Source organism: Anomalospiza imberbis, chromosome 18 (assembly GCF_031753505.1).
Source record: "Anomalospiza imberbis isolate Cuckoo-Finch-1a 21T00152 chromosome 18, ASM3175350v1, whole genome shotgun sequence".
NCBI lineage: Eukaryota > Metazoa > Chordata > Aves > Passeriformes > Viduidae > Anomalospiza > Anomalospiza imberbis.
In genome coordinates this window covers 12,166,409-12,182,893 of record NC_089698.1, presented here as the reverse complement: position 1 = coordinate 12,182,893, position 16,485 = coordinate 12,166,409, and the positions used below count along the sequence as shown (strand labels likewise).

Sequence of the window (16,485 nt, the reverse complement as noted above, 5' to 3'; positions counted from 1 at the left end):
GTGGCCTTTACTGATGGCATATCTCTACCCCAAAGGACAGAAACTTGAGCATATCTGAAAGCTTCCCTGTCCTGGACAGCACCAAAAAAAAAACAATCCTAGAGAATTTTCCCCTCTGCAAGAGCAGCCCTGCACGAGGAATTAATTTTCTTTAAACAGTCCCTGTTCCTAAAAGGTATTAGCAAGTCAAACATTTAAGCAACAACCACTTGTAGCTATTTAACACTACAACACACTCACACTGAACATTCAAAGCCCAATTTCCTTTCAAAGCCTGGGCCATTTGCAGAATATTTGAGTTTAGTTTACCATTCTCAACAGACCCTGTCACTTCTCAGTTTTCACACATTAACATTTTTCTCTTCCACTCAAACCATGTCCTAGACTGTCTGTAACACCAAGAATGGTTTTGGTTGGATTTTGTGAGGTTTCAAGATGTGCTCTGTATGTAATAGCTAATGATCACCAGCCTGGAACCCTAAACAGTGGCCACGGGAGAAACTGGAATTATATTTACAATATTCTGCTTGATTTCACAAGGTAATCAGCACTTGCCAATTAAGTTTGCTTTGAAGACTCATTCAGAGAAGAGATTCATCATTCAGTGGGTGAAGAAAGGAAATAAAGAAGCCCAACAGTGTGGGCTGCACAACCCTGAGTAGAATGAGGTGAGAGTGAGTGTTTCAGTAAAGCTCTGGAAAAGACAGGCAGTTTACAACTACATGTAAATTAAGGACCATGCCTGAGTACAGACTGCTGAGAGCATTATCTGAAAGTATCAGAAAAGAAAAATATAAATCCCTTGCAGGGTTGGGGGGAGGAAATCAGAGTCATTTAAGAATTTAGCTTCATATGGATATACTACTAATTAGTAGCAAAAAGTTACTACTCAATGTCTGTGGTTCAATCCCACGGTGGAAATTGGGAGGAGCAGCTCTTGCCATGCCCTTAGCACTGCCAAGTGCTGAGTCCTAAATACTGCAGGACACTCACCTGAATCAAAAATGCTTCAGAACACTCACTCAAATCAAAATATCTTTGCACTATTTATTTTCAGTTTTAAGGCTTCGCTGCTGCCCAAGCCACAGATGTTTTATTTAACTCTGCTCAAGTGCAGCTGTAAATCCAGCTCATGTACCATTACATTTTCAATATCCAGCTTTGGAACTGTCTCCTGTGAGTGAAAGCACAACCAGCTGAGTTCCTTGGGCTACCACCCCACTTGCCTATGTGGAGGTGCCTGGCTTTTCACCATTTCTGCCAGTTTTACGTGGTATCAGAGCAGCAAACTGCCAGCAGCACTCACCTGAGCACACCTTCCCAGCTCAGCCTTGCCCAGGTACTGGAATATCTTCAGTGCCAGCTCATAAGGCAGCTGCACGTCGAAGAAAGGAACCTCATTGATTTCATTCTGGAAAGGAAAAAGGAGGAAATAATTGGTGAGGCTGGTTTAACACACAGTTTGACAGCAGGAGAAGTTACCGTGTATGGAGAAGGAATGGTGTGTCCTCAGGGCCATCGCAGCTCCATGAAAACATCTTTTCTGCCCCTCCCTTCTTTCATGGCCCTTTAAAGGGCAGAGAAAGGCAAGACAAAAGTTCTAGTAAAATAGTTTGGCTAAAGTGCCAAAAACATCCAATAAATGATCACTTTGAAGACATATGCCCATTTCTAATTTCACCTGCAAGATTTCAATCCCATATGATGGAAAAATGAACAAATATTTTAAATAAAACTGAATGGAGATAATGTTGGTTTCTTTCATTACTAACATAAAAATAGTTTTTTAATATACAATGTTCCTCCTTTAACTAATTGAACATCTCAAACAAAAATTTGAAGCCAAATCCATCAATTTAAGCTAACAGCTAAATGCAGCACATAGATTTTTCCTAGATGCATTTTGTCTGGTTTAATTACATAACTGTTACATCTTCTTTCTGCAGTTATCACAACAAGATTTATCTTCGCTCTTATCCTGTTTGGATATTCAAAATGTTTATATTCTGTAATAGAGAAAGAGCTAAATCAGCTGATTCTGACTATTTTTATGTCACCAGTTTTGCTCTCCAGTGTTTCCTCTGGTTTCTGTCCCCCCTCCAGGTGCTCCTGAGCATTGTCCATCGATCCTCAGGTACAAAATCAGCTGCTCAGTTAGAACCCATCTCCACTGTTTGCCTTCTGAAGCTCAGGATCATCTGTCTCTTGGCACTTCCCTATCCTTGGTACCTTTGTTGCTTTGTAGGTCTCTCCTACAGCTTCTCATTCAAATCTGGGCCATTTGCAGTACCAAAGTAGAATAGAAGGGATATTCTGGGTTTATTTAAAACAGTTACTCGGGGAAATCCCAATATAATGCGGTGGTGTGGTTTTTACAGCAAAAGATATTCTATGCTAGGCAAGTGTTTAGACAACACAAACATGGGCAATGCTCCCATCAGGTCTTTTAGCAACAAAATATCACTGCACACACACTGGAACCTTCCAGTTGTTCTAAAGTTACTTAAAGCAGGAGCTGCAGCCAGCCCTGCTGCTGCCCTCCCTCTTCATCCCCAATTTCCCTGCACAAGCAGCTCCTTTTCCCTGCCCTGTGCCGGGGCCGCCGGCTCCGCTCCCCGCCGCGGATCCGCGGGATCTGTTTTGCTTTCGTGTGCTGCAAATCCCACCCGTCTCCAGCGGGGACACCCAAGGAAAACACAAAGGGAACCTCTCCGCGGCCACATGCAGGCAGGCTCCGAGCTGGCCAGATGTGATCACGCTCGGCTCCAGCGGCCACGGAAGCGCTCTGGAGCCACAGGCTGCCCAAACAAATCCGAGCAGCCATCGGGCAAGGATTGTTAGCTCCAAGCTTATGAGCTCAGGCACGGCACCACCGCGATGTGCTGCTTCCAAAGTGGGCTTGACTCGTGTCCAAGCAGCAGATCCTGCGCTGGCTGGATGCCCACAGAGGTCTCACTGCAAGGACTGAGGGCTGCAGGCACAGCAGTGCTGACACAGGCTCAACACCAGCGGTGCTCTCGAGGAAAGCAGGGGAAAAGAGCAAAAAACACCCACACAGGCTTTTTATAAACTGAGCTGCAAGAGGATTTATACCCTGCTTCAAATAAACCCAGAAGTGCCATTTTATTCTGCTCTGGTGCTGCAAAGGGTCCAAGTTTAAATGAAGAGTAGCTGCAGAAGAGACCTACAAAGAAGCAAAGGAATGGGGGTTAGGAAAGTGCCAAGAGGGAGGGGATGATCCCGATTTGGGATCTGCCTGAGGTTCTGGAGGCAGAGCACAAACTCATACAGATTCCATTCTAATGCAATCCTAACTTTAGGGGCAGAGCCAGGTCTTCCCACACCCCAAAAGTTCCTGCAGCTTGTCCACAGCACAAGGAAGCAGGGATGTTAAGTCAGCACCAGTCTGTCTAAAAGTCTACTGGAATGAGTCCAAAACTCAAATACAACCAGCCCCTCTGAGACAGATTCGGGCTCCTGTGTGCTAATGGAGCACTAATTCTGTAAAATGGATTAATTTGTGCCTTGCAGACAGAAATTTAATCTGTTCCTTTTAATTTTTTTTAAGCAAAGAGTAATTAGTCATAGTGAGGTTAGTGAGAAACAAGAAAATGGGTTTCCCCCCTAGTTTTCCTATACTGTAAATAATATCTCTATGGCATTTAGAGGATTTACCAAAATAACTTTTATGTGGTTCGGAACTGTATTTAAGACTATTTCCAAATTAACTCCTTTATTTAAAGAATTAAAGCTTGTTTTCTTACTACGCTGCTGTATCACAAGGCAGGATATCCTTAATTACTGCACCCGCATCAAACTGCCTGTGTAAACAACAAGAGGAAAAAAGATATTATTTCATGGAGTCACAGCATATCTCGAGTTGGAAGGGACCCTCGAGGATCACCGAGCCCAACTCCTAGCCCTGCACAGGACACCGCAACAATCGCACCCTGTGCCGTTACACAGGACAAGCAGATTCTGAAGGGTTAAAACTTTGTAAAAGGACCTATATTCAGAAGCTGAGGTTACAAACAAGCACACAGGAACACAAATCCAACGCTCCCTTTGCTCGCCGCCTCCCAGCGGCCCCTCAGCCGAGCCCCTCTCCGTGCTCCGGTACCGGCCCCACCGCGACCCCGCGCCCGCCCTCCCCGCCTGGGGCCCGGCCTGACCCCGGCACAGCCCCAGGGCCGCCCCCGGCCCCGCGCAGCCCTACCAGGTCTCGGATCAGCTGCTCCAGCAGATCGTCCCCATCTCCGGCTCCGTCCCCCGCGGGTTCCCCGGCGGGCCGGGCGGGCGCCGGGCTGCGGCGGGCCGGGGCGCCGCCGGCCAGCAGCCCGCAGGCCAGCGCCAAGTACCCGGGCTCGGCCGGGGCCTCCCGCGAGGTGTCTCCCGGCCTCTCCGGTGGCTCCTGAGGGGGCTCCTCCCGCCGCAGCCGCTTCGCGCCCCCGGCCCGCTCCTCCTGCGGCCGGGGCCGCTCCCGCTCCGCCGGCACCGCGGCCATGGCGGCGGGGCCGGCCCGGCGCGGCACGGAAACCGCGCCCCGCGCCCGCGCGTTCCGGCGCCACAAGGTTCCGCCGCCGCCGGGGCCGGGGCCGGTGGCTGGGAGTGAAGCCAGTGCCGGGGCCGGGGCCGGTGGCTGGGAGTGAAGCCAGTGTTGGGGCCGGGGCCGGTGGCTGGGAGTGAAGCCAGTGCCGGGGCCGGGGCCGGGGCCGGTGGCTGGGAGTGAAGCCAGTGTTGGGGCCGGGGCCGTCGTTTTGTGGTCCCCACACGAGGGCGGCGATGGCGGCCTCAGGGCCCGGCCTGGCTCTGGAGAGCGGCGGGCGGCCGAGGGAGGTTGCGGCGACGGCAGGGTCGGTCTGGGCTCCGGCCCCGCTGGGAGCCCTCGGCCCCTGACAGCCATGGCCGGGGACAGGGCAGGGCCCCGCTGGGAGCCCTCGGCCCCTGACAGCCATGGCCGGGGACAGGGCAGGGCCCCGCTGGGAGCCCTCGGCCCCTGACAGCCATGGCCGGGGACAGGGCAGGGCCCCGCTGGGAGCCCTCGGCCCCTCACAGCCATGGCCGGGGACAGGGCAGGGCCCCGCTGGGAGCCCTCAGCCCCTCACAGCCATGGCCGGGGACAGGGCAGGGCCCCGCTGGGAGCCCTCGGCCCCTGACAGCCATGGCCGGGGACAGGGCAGGGCCCCGCTGGGAGCCCTCGGCCCCTCACAGCCATGGCCGGGGACAGGGCAGGGCCCCGCTGGGAGCCCTCAGCCCCTCACAGCCATGGCCGGGGACAGGGCAGGGCCCCGCTGGGAGCCCTCGGCTCCTGACAGCCATGGCCGGGGACAGGGCAGGGCCCCGCTGGGAGCCCTCGGCTCCCTCACAGCCATGGCCGGTCCCATGGGAGGGTTGTTGCCCTTGGAAGTGGCTGCTCTGAGTGACCGATGTACCTCTCTGAGGCCATTTTTCCCTTCCTCTTGGCCATGTCTGAAGCCGAGCGGGTGGGCAGGGTTTGGCCCCACCGCTGCTGTGCCCACCACACCTGCTGGGAAGGTGTTTTGCTGCTTGAATCACACGGACCTCCTGCAGCCACCACAGCCCGAGAGCTGCCACTTTGATGGCGTTTTGGGGAGGACACGAAGTTGGCTCAGTTCCTCTCCATTATCAACACACCTTGGTGCTCTAAGGCTGTGTTCAAATGATGCTAAACCGCAGCTGCAAAGCTTCTGCCGCTTCAGCCGGTCCAGCTGCCCAGGAAGCAGAGAGGCCATGAGTACTCAAGTCATCAGGATGATTCCTGAGGAGCCCTCAAGGAAACAGAGCAGGTAAGTGATGTGTTGGTGTAAGTCAAACAGCTGGTCCTTCTAGAACAGACTGTAAAACACAGCCCATGCTCTCAGCAGCAGCTTGTGCAGTCACCCCCACCCTGGTGTCCACCTCTGCCTTCCTCACTGGCCACTTGCTGCTTTCTTTCCTCTACAGCTGGTTGCTGTTTATAAAACCCAACTTAATGAACATCAACAGTGGTCCAGAAAGAACCCAAACTACCTCGTTGAGGGGAGGAACTCCTGTATGCAGAAACCCTGCAAAAGACAGGTGGGTGAAGGCTGGCCATGCCTTGGCCCGTGTGCTGGACCCCAAACCCCCCCTGCCCTGGGCTGAGCCCCCGGCAGGGGCAGCAGGAAAGGAGGGGGAGATTCTGCCCCTCTGCCCCGCTCAGGTGAGACCCCACCTGCAGAGCTGCCCCAGCCCTGAGGTTCCCAGCATCAGGAGGGACCTGGAGCTGCTGGAGTGAGACCAGAGGAGGCCATGGAGATGCTCCAAGGGCTGGAGCCCCTCTGCTCTGGAGCCAGCCTGGGAGAGCTGGGGGTGCTCACCTGGAGAGGAGAAGGCTCCAGGGAGAGCTCAGAGCCCCTTGCAGGGCCTCAAGGGGCTCCAGGAGAGCTGGAGAGGGACTGGGGACAAGGGATGGAGGGACAGGACACAGGGAATGGCTTCCCAGTGCCAGAGGGCAGGGGTGGATGGGACATTGGAAAGGAATTGTTCCCTGGGAGGGTGGGCAGGCCCTGGCACAGGGTGCCCAAAGCTGTGGCTGCCCCTGGATCCCTGGCAGTGCCCAAGGCCAGGCTGGACAAGGCTTGGAGCAGCCTGGGACGGTGGAAGATGTCGATGCCCATGGCAGGGGGTGGAATGGCATGAAGTTCAATATCCTTTCCAGCCCAAACCAGTCTGTGATTCTGTGACTTGTTTCCCTACAAAACAATCACTTGCAGGGACTTAGAGAAGGTGTCTCCCTGGGGTGCACGTGCTGGTGAGCCCTGCCAGTGGTGGGATTGCACACCAGGAGCTGCCCCTGCAGCAGGGTGTGGGGCTGCTCCAGGGAGGGTGGATGGGCTGGGATGATTTGCCAGGAGGTTCGCAGCAGCTTCTCTGCAAAACCAGGGGGGAAAGGAGGCCAGTTTGGGGTGATTCTTGGTGCACAGGGAGCCCCCCGTGTCCATCCCAGGGCTGGTGTGTGCAGGGAGCCCTGCCCGGGGGTGCCAGCCCTGCTCCCGTGCCTTGGCAGCCAGGGAGGCCCCGCGGGCCCTGGGTCAGTGCCGGGGGCTGCGCGCTCCTGCCTCGGCCACCCGAAATGTGATCCGAATCCGTAATGCTGTGGGTGATGAAATCGGCTCCAGCTCTGTGTAATCCCCTCACTGCCCCCCTGCATCTCCTCGCTGTCCCCTCCTCCAGCCCACAGTCATCTGCAGCCTCGCACTGTCCCTCTAGCCCCACGCCATCCCCTCTGTCCTCTCTATCCCCACATTGTCCCCATACTGTCCCCTCTATCCTCAGTGTCTCCTCTATCCCCACAGTTCCCACACTGTCCCCTCCATCCCCATGCTATCCCCTCTATCCCACTGTCCCACCTTCCTCACACTTCCCCTCTATCCCCAAACTGTCCCTCTGTCCCCACTCTCCCCTCTATTCCACCCTGTCCTCTCTATCCCCAAATTGTTCCTTCAACCCCATGGTGACCCCTCTGTCCCACCTTCCCCACTGTCCTCTCTATCCCACATTGTTCCCTCCACTGCCATGCTATCCTCCCATTCCTACGCTGTCCCATTAAACTCCCACCCTGGATACCAGAATCTTCCACCACACGAGCACTGTTCCCTCTACTCCCAGTCCCACACTGTCGTTCCATCCCCCGTGTCCCTGCATCCCCATGCTGTCCCCTCCATTCCAACACTGTCGTCCGTCCGTCCATCCATCCATCCATCCATCCATCCATCCATTCATCCATCCATTCCCATACTGTCCCACCGAACTCCCACCCATCCCTGGATACCAGAATGTCCCACCACACAAGCACTGTTCCCCCCAGTCCCCCCATGTCCTTCCATCCCCACACCATCCCTGTGCTGCATCCCTGTGCTGTCCCTCCATCCCCACGCTACCTCCCATCCCTCCGCCGTCCCACTGAGCTCCCACACCACCGCCGGACACCAGACCGTCCCACCACCCGACCGCTGTCCCCCTGCCCCCCACCCCCGCGCCGTCTCCTCGCTCCCCCCTCTCCGCCCGCGGCCGAGCACCGCCCCGCGGGGGATGATGTAACCCCCCGTCCCCCCCGTGTCCCGCCCGCGTCCCGCCCGCCGCACACTCGGCGGGCTCGGCGGCGAGCGGACGCAGCCATGTGCCCGTGCGCGCTGCGCGGCCCCCCCGCGCCCTGCAGCCCCTGCGGCCCCGGCCGCGCCGCCCGGCCCGAGGCCGCCGCCCGCCGGGTCGCCGCCCGCCTGCGCCGCCTGGGCGATGAGCTGGAGCAGCGGCGCAAGGCGCGGGGCCGCGGCCCCTCGGCCGCCCGCCGCCTGGCCGCCGTGGCGGGGCTGCTCTGCGCGCTCACGCCCGCGGCCGCGCTGGCCTGGCTGATCCGCAGGAGGAGCCTCTAGGGAGAGGGGCGCTGGACGGAGCGGGGAGCAGGCGGAACGCGCAACAGGTGGGCGCGGGACGGGGCGGCCGGCGGGGCTCGGCTCGGCGCGGGGTCGGGACGGCAGCGGGCGCGGGGGCTCGGCTCGGTCCGGCCCGGCGGAGCGCGCTGTCCGCGGTACCCGCGCCTCGCCGGGCTGACCGCGGCGGCGCACCGAGCCACGGGCTGCTCGTGCTGCCGGGTCGCACCGATCGCTCTCCGTTTCCTATTCCTCTCCCTCTCCCCTCTCTCTTCCTTTCCCTGGACTGCCGGGGCCAGGTTGCGCCTACCTGTCGCTCTCACCTCTCCCCACTGTCCTCTCCATCCCCACTTTCCCTCTGTCCTCTCTCCCTTTCCCAGAACTCCTCAAACGCCCCCTTTCCCCTTCCCCAAACTTTTCACGGCTTCCACCCCTGTGCCTCCCCTCCTCCTGCGCCACCCGTGCTCTCGTGGGGCAGTTTGAGCTCCATGCCCGGCAGCGGCGCGGGGCAGCTCAGGGGGAGCCGAGCAGGTCTCGTGTTGCCCCGGCTGCCGTTCCCGAGAGCTGGAGGATGCCCCGCACACCCGTGCCTGCCAAACCTCAAGCCCTTTTTTGCGTGGAAGAACTTTCCCTGTGTCCCGTCATTCCCTGGTGGGCTTTAGACCCACGGGTGCTGCGGGGCACCCATCGCTGAGGTCACTGGGTGGTGGAATGTCCCCGCTGGACTTTCCAGTGGGGCAGCTGGGACATTGACTCTGTGTTTTGGATAATGCCTTGCCCAGTGTTGGGGGTTCTCCCCGAGGGGGGTCCCAAGCCACTGGCCAGGAAAAGCACCCAAGCCCAGTTCTGTGCTCCAGAGCCACTGAGAAAATGAGCGGCAGGGAACCAGGACATTCCTGGTCCTGTAACCTTCGTTGTTGTCATCCTGGTGACAGCTCTGGAGTTTGTGGGGATAGCTCTGCACTCTCAGCCCTGGGAGCACTCAGGGATACTAAGCATATGTGGGATCACCTCAGGGATTTTGGGTGCTCTGTAGTGTTCTTTGGGTCGTGGATTTGTCACCACAGACCTAAGGAGCACGGGCTCCTCTTTTGGGTGCTGTAAATTGCATCATAAACACCCCCTCCCCCCCCCCCCCCCGGTGTCTGTCTGTGTTCAGGAAACAATTTCAGTGCATGACTAACTTTCAGTGTGCACTGGTATCCCACCAGCTTGGATAGGGTAGTGTGGAGGGGAAGTCAGGATATCAGAGAGTTTAAAAATGAGGTTTTCCAGCAGGTCTGGGTGTTTGCACTGTGTGTGTGCACACTGTGGGGGGGCATTGTTGTCATCCATCTGAGCCACAACTGCTGTGTCTGGCGGGAGGCTCCGCTGGTCGCCTTTGGAAAGCTTTCTTTGAAACAAAAACAGAGGAGAACTGTGGGGTTTTGATGAATTGAAGCCTCAATTTCTATAAAAGGAGGCACTGGATGGTGCCTCAGAGGTGGTGTCAGTGGTGTGGGACTGTGGTCAGGAGCAGAGCAAACACATCTCTCCCTCCCCGTCAGTTTGTGGCAAGTTTGGTTCCAGTGTTTGGAAGCAAACCCACCCGTCTGCCTTGCTGGCCTCTCTGAGCACAAACAGAGCTGAAATCCAAGGGGGAACGGCAGTGATCTCCCTTATCTAATGTCTCAAATGTCCTTTTCTTTCTGACAAGCCAGGGAAATTCCTCCCTGCCCAGTCTGGGACTCTGTCCCAAGCAGAGAAGGTGGCAGGTGAGCAGGGCTGGCAGAGGGAGCCTGTCAGCTGGCCCTGGTGATCCATGCACACACACAGTCCAGACTTGCTGGCAATCCCACGAGGCCAAAGCTGTTTGGAGTATTAATTTTTGTGAAGGTTTATTGGGCAGACGCTATTCTTTTCGCCCCAATCTCTTTTGCTGTTGATCCTGGAGTCCTCACTTGCATTTCTGCCCACCAGTTGCTTATAAATGGCTTTGATGAGAGGCTGTGGAAAAGCCAAGCGTTATCCCGGGCGCCTCCGAGGCGAATTCCATGGGCAGCACCGTCCTGCCTGTGGCTTCAAAGGCTGCCACAGACAGTGTTGAGCTGCCTCCAAATGCTCCTGGACACAAATACACATGTAAGGCTGAAAAGGAGCTCCTGGTGTGTGATGGGAAGCGGTTTCAGGGATAAAGGCCGAGATGAACAGGCTGGTGACACTCCTGGCTGTCCCTGTGTGCAACCTGTCCCACTCCTGCCAGGCTTCTAAGGCACAAGTGACCAAGCTGCAGATGAAAATACAATGCAAGCCCAGAATAATTAACTGTGTCATCTGCACCTCGGTTCCTCAGTTATTCTGGCCATTAATAATCTTTTCATCCTGAGCAGTAATTTGCTTCCACCAGTGGAGGTTTCTGACAGTCTGCAGCGTCTCAGAGCCCCAGTGACAGTGCAGTGAGCTGGGTTAGCCTTGGAGATGAGGTAAGACAGTGTTTGATTACCTCAGCAGAGTATTTCTGAACAAAACAGGCATTTTCTGCCATCCTCAGAGAACTCTGCAGTGACAATAACATTGTCCTGCAACAAGCTGGGAAGTCCAGCCTCTAACCACTTGTGATCTTGGGATTTCATGGAAAGGCTGATAAGAGGAGAGTAACTTGAACAGTTAATGAGTGTCCTGCAGAGTCAGCCTTTGTCTCATGATCTGGTGGTTGCAGAAGGAATGGAGAAAATAGGAAAAGGCCAGTTTCAGCTTGGGTTATTCCTCGAGTTCCCCTCCTGCTTTTTCAAGAGGCAGCAGCGTTTGCTGCTGTGAGCGTACGCACAGCTTCTGAGGCAGAAGGTTGGTGCTTGTTCCCTCAGCTCCGTGTGGCATCACACAACAGCACAGCTCAGGGAATAATCCCGTGCTCCAGGGAACCCCTCCTGCTCTCACAGCCCTGGGTGATGGCAGTGAGAGCAGGATTAGGGCGCTGCGTGTGACCAACTTGCATCTGCGGACCGTGCTTGGGATTTGGGGAGGGATGCTTTGCAACTGGTAGTTTTGTAATATGTAATCTGACATCACCTTGAAACATCCAACCAGGGCATGAAGTATAGTTGTCAGGTGCCAGTTTGGCGTACAATGTCACTTGATTTCGCTCTGTTAGTTCAGGAGTGGCAGTGTATTAAAATCAAACCCTACTTGTCCCTGCCAGCTCCACCAGCCTGGTTCCGTGCCCACTGTGTTGCCAGGAATTCCCCCCACTGTTTGCTGCAAGGTTCATGCAGCGCCACTCTGTCCAAAGTCTCAGTGCAGTTAATTATCTGTATTAAAACCGGGTTGATAAGATTTCTGGAGGTGTCCCACTGAGCTGTGCAGGAGAGCAGAGCAAACGAAGGACCAGAGGCAGTGGAGATGCAGAGAGCTGGTTCTGCACCAGGACAAACATCCAGCCTTGTGCACCCCGTGTGTGTCCCTCACACAAAGAGTCAGGCTGTTGTTTATCCTCCTGGATCAGGAAAAAGCCAGCCCTTCCCAGTGGCAAGCATCCTGCTCAAAAAAGCCAAAGGTCCCTGCCACCCTCACTCCAGCCTCACAGTTAAATTGAAGAAAGAAAACCTTCAACATTGATTCTCCCGATAAACAAACACAGAGTTTGCACAAACAAACAGCAGCCCAGGAATGGCTCGTTCCACGGGTGGACTGAGGCCAAGCAGGACAGTCTTTGTGGGAGGATTGGAGCCCAAATGTATTTTTTTTACTGTCTGGGTTCCCTGCTCTTCCTATGTAAAAATCTCCCGGACACACCATTCTTCCCAGTTCGTCCCTAGCACTCTTGAAACCCCATCCTAATTGTTTTTGGTCTTCCAAGTTGCCCTTCCATCTCCCGCGGAGATGCTAATGAAGTGTGAGTGTACACGGATGGGGCTGCTTGGGAATTTGACAGGGCTTTTGCCCAGCCCTTGTTCCCTCATTAAGCTGCTGCTGCGCGAGGAGGAAGCGATTGTGCCTCGTTTAGTCCCTGCCTCCAGCGTGCCCTCAGCGATCCAAGCCCTTGGATATATTTTTCCCTTTCAATATATCAATAACTGTTATTTAGTTTATTAGCAGTAGGACGTCTGCCAAGCGAGTGGCCCCTGTAATCCATTTAAACGGAGCAGTTCCATGCTGACACAGTAGCCGTGAGCAGAACTCCTTTTTCCAGCTGCTCCCGGAGCCGGGGGAGCTCAAACTCTGCTCTGGCTTCGTGCAGGTGCTGCCTAAAGGTGGCTTCTCCTCCCCTCCCTGAATAAAAATCAGTCAGAGGAGTGCTAAGAGACACAAGACCCCCTACCTGAGTCGTTTCATGCCCATCCCACTCAGGATCCATGAGAAAAGCAGCTTGTTTTTGTAAAGCTGTGGGATAAGGCTGGGGAATTCCAGATAACTGGGAAGTGGAGCTGCCTGTGTGTGTTAAAACACCGGGATGTGGCGAGGTTGGCTGAGGTGGTTTTGTAACCAAAGCCATTTGTTGTCTCATAACCTTATTGCTTCATTTGTGCAATGGTTGAGAGCAACTTTCTGAGCAAAATCTGTGTCTCCCTAAATGCCCAGGCACAGAGGGATACATCACCAAAGGGAATGTCAGTTCCCATGAAAAAATTTCAGAGGAAGTGAATTTTTTCTTATCGTTCCTATCCATGTTTCCAATAGACACTGCACTTTTCATATAGGCACTCAGCCATAATTCCTTTTATTTTATAAGGAAATGAAAATACTGATAGTTGTGGACAGTTTCCCCCAAAGTTTCAGCCTTTTAAGAATGGCACATGAAATAATGAATTTTTCAGCAGCTCTACAGAAGGATATGCTGGTTCTCTTTCCAACTTACTCTCTACCCCAGTACAAATGGGATGTAGTTTGGCTTTCCTCAGCCTTTTTCAGACCCAAAGTACCAAATTTTGTTCTGTCTGCTGAGTGCCTATTGTGGGAAATTTGGAGTAACTCCACTGGAGTCAATTGGGTTGCCCTGGATTTACGGTGCTGTAAATGAGATCAGAATTGGCTCAAAGTATATTCCATTAATGAGTCAGATACTGGCAATGCAGCCAATATGCACCCAGAAATGGCTTTAACACAGCCTAGGATATTCAAAATTGGTTTATTGAGAGATGGGCTCAGGGCCAGAATTCTGGGGTTCTCTTCTATTCTTTCCATGAAATTCACCTTTCTGCAGAAGGCCAGCACGAGGCTGATGCAAAACTTAAGAGCCATTTAAGCCCTTAGAATGGGGCTTGTGAGATACATAAACATTGTGCTGAGCTCTTTGCCTGCCCTGGAGCAGATTTATCGCTTGGAGTTCAAGATGTTCTAGGATTTATCAACTTTTACAGGTTTTTATAGATTTTCTATACGTTAAGTGACACAGAGAGACAGTTTGTAAAATACAGTGACACCACGGATGATCTGTTGCCAGCCATGGTGGCACAGCGGGACAAGGGTTCAGAGCTTGGCAGTTGGAAGTGCTGCTACAGGAGAAATAATAAATAAGGATTAAATGGTTTTGCTGTGGAGGAAATCCTTTAATCAACTCCTGAACTCTTTATTCCAGTGTAACTTGAGTAAATACCTCACCTCTTGGAGTGGAGGCAGCCACATCCTCCTGCTTTGTACAGTGCCACGCTCACAGCCCCAGCTGTGCCCTGCTCTGGGGAGTTCTGTCATTTGTATGGGGAGTGAGGTACCCAAATCCCCTCCTGGTGACCTGTTTCCCAGGTCTGGAGAATCCCGTGGTGCTGTGTGCCTGTCCCTGAGCACACAGGGAAGCAGGAAGGCTGAGCAGGGATACATTCGAAGCCCTGGGCTATCCCTGGCAGCTCTGCATTGACTCCCTGTGCCCAGTTGCTGGTTTTGTGTAGCTCTGTTTGTCCCTCCCCACACAGCAAACACCTCTCCTGTTTACCTTCTGCCAAAAGAAGCCAAGCAGCTCTGCTAAAGCACTTTGGGATACTCCAGCACTTCCAGAGGGCAGGTGGGATGTGGGAGATGGAGCATGGAGGTGCCGCAGCCCTGGGATGGGGCTGGCTGACAGCCTTGATCACAGCCAGACTGGAAATGTGCTTCACCTTGGAAGGGTTCATCCCGGCCTTCCTCCTTCCAGCCATTCCCACTGTTGCTTCAGATTCCTTGAAACTGGAAAGCAAGGCTGGGAATGAGGGAAGAGGCTGGAATTGCCACATCCTGTGGGCATCTGGCAGGAACTGTGGTGAAGCAGACGTGGTTCAGTCTCCTGCCGAGGAACCAGAGACATTCCAGGTGGCTGGAACAGGGAAAGGTCACAGCCCCAAGGCTGCGTTTGCTCTCAGGCACAGGGTGGCATTGCTGGGGTGTCCTGGAGTCAGGAGTTGGACTGATGATCCCTGTGGGTCCCTTCCCACTCGGGATACTCTGTGATTCTGCTCAGAGTCCGTGGCAGCACCACAACTCACCTCTTTTCCTGGAGGTTCAGCCCATGCCAAGGCTGTCTCCTGCTCCCTTCCCGCTGGCATGACCAGGGCAGGACAGCAGGAAGGGGGGGATTCCGGAGTAAGGCGGCTCAGGATCTGCCCCGGAGCTGTTGGCCAGCCCTAATTGGGCTGTAACTTCATTGCTGCTGCAGTTGCACCGTCAGCGACTCCCCCCTCTCCCAGCGGTGAAATCACCTCATCCCGGCAGCCGGCGGAGATTTCTCCGTGCGGGTTTTTCTGGGATCTCTCATTGTCACAGCGTGCCAACGAGATACCCATGGCATCTGCCCCAGCCAGGGCTGCTATCAACAAACTGGGGGACAAACGCTGGGAAATGGGAATTTCATCGCAGATGTCCCTCGGGCACCTCTCCTGCTAATTTGCACTTAGATGGTGCCTTTCTCTGAGCACTTTATTAATTAAGGCTGGCAGCCCACCTGTGAGGCAAAGAAGTTATTAGTGCCCTCATTTTCCAGCAGAACTGAAAGCAGTGGTTTGCCCAAGGCCACAAATCTAATCAGTGGCAGAGGCAGGAATGAGTGAGTTCTTGCAGTCTCCTGTGATACTCTGTGCACCCCACTGCCTACCTGGAACAAATTTAATGGCTTCCCTAAAAGTTCACATTTTTGTTAACGCGATGCAAATGAAGATGGAGCACCCAAAAGGAGCCTTGCAAGGGGGAGAACTCCCAGAAATCTGCAATACCCAGGGCCAAAGGCATCATCTCCTGTCTGAGCCACAAACCCTCTTCCCCATAAACTCCACACCTCTTCTTGTCCATAAATTTAGTAGGAGGGTTCAAGCATAAATTTAAAAGGAGCTTTTATTGTACCCAATGCATCAACATAATTAACACCCAACCCCGTTTTTTTTCTTTCTTAGGCTGGAGCAAACCCTGTACCCTTGGAGAAAATTGTTTCCCCTTTTCCTCCAGGGAATCCAGAGCCTGAGCAGCAGCTGTGAAGAGTGGAGAGAAAGAAAGAAGTGGGAGATGCTGGAAGTGCTTTGGGCGACGTGAGAAGGAGGATTTGCCCGGAAGGAGCTGTTCAAGGGCCCAGCAGCAAACCAGAGACACAAAACCTGCTTATATATAGAAGAATGTAACCCCTGTGTATGCAGACGTGGACGCGTGCATGCCTTGTCGAGAGCGTAAGCGACATTCCCTGTAGATCGCTGCTGTGAGCAGCCCTGCTCCTGCAGGCCGAGCCTTGGCACTGCTGCTGGCCCTGCTGGACACCACCCACTGCCCTGCTGGCCCATTTATGCAGCAGGATGAGGAGGAATCTCTACACCCAGATTAGTAATCCTGAGAATTCCAAACGTGCTGCGGCGCGGGCACGGCCCAGGCGTGGCGGGGAGCGGGTGCGGAGCAGCTCGGACAGCAGTTTGTGTGTGTAAATATTCATGCTCTGGCACCAGGGGAGAGCAGCTTTCCTATGACTTTAGTTTCTCTGGTGCTACATTTAATATTTGTCTGGGGCTAAACTGCCTCTCTGTGGTGCTACGGTTTCCCCAAGAGGATGTTCTGAAACGTGGGACAAGGAAAGATCTATTTTGGTTATTGATATTTATACACAAGATAGCAAAAAATAAGACTTGTTGAGAAGGTGCTATTTTTTTTCTTT

At 54.3% G+C, this 16,485-nt stretch overlaps 1 protein-coding gene across 1 annotated transcript in view; it reads right to left on the bottom strand.

The window, feature by feature from the left end:
• The window catches only part of FBXW8 (F-box and WD repeat domain containing 8), a 58,287-nt gene extending 53,369 nt beyond the window's left edge, over window positions 1-4,918 (bottom strand). The window contains exons 1-2 of the mRNA XM_068209144.1: window positions 4,217-4,918; window positions 1,307-1,411 (exon numbers count right to left, since the gene is read on the bottom strand). Of these exons, the coding sequence (XP_068065245.1) occupies window positions 1,307-1,411; window positions 4,217-4,903 (792 nt within the window). The 5' untranslated portion in view covers window positions 4,904-4,918. The remainder of the gene's footprint in view (window positions 1-1,306; window positions 1,412-4,216) is intronic.
• Between the last annotated feature and the right edge of the window lie 11,567 nt (window positions 4,919-16,485).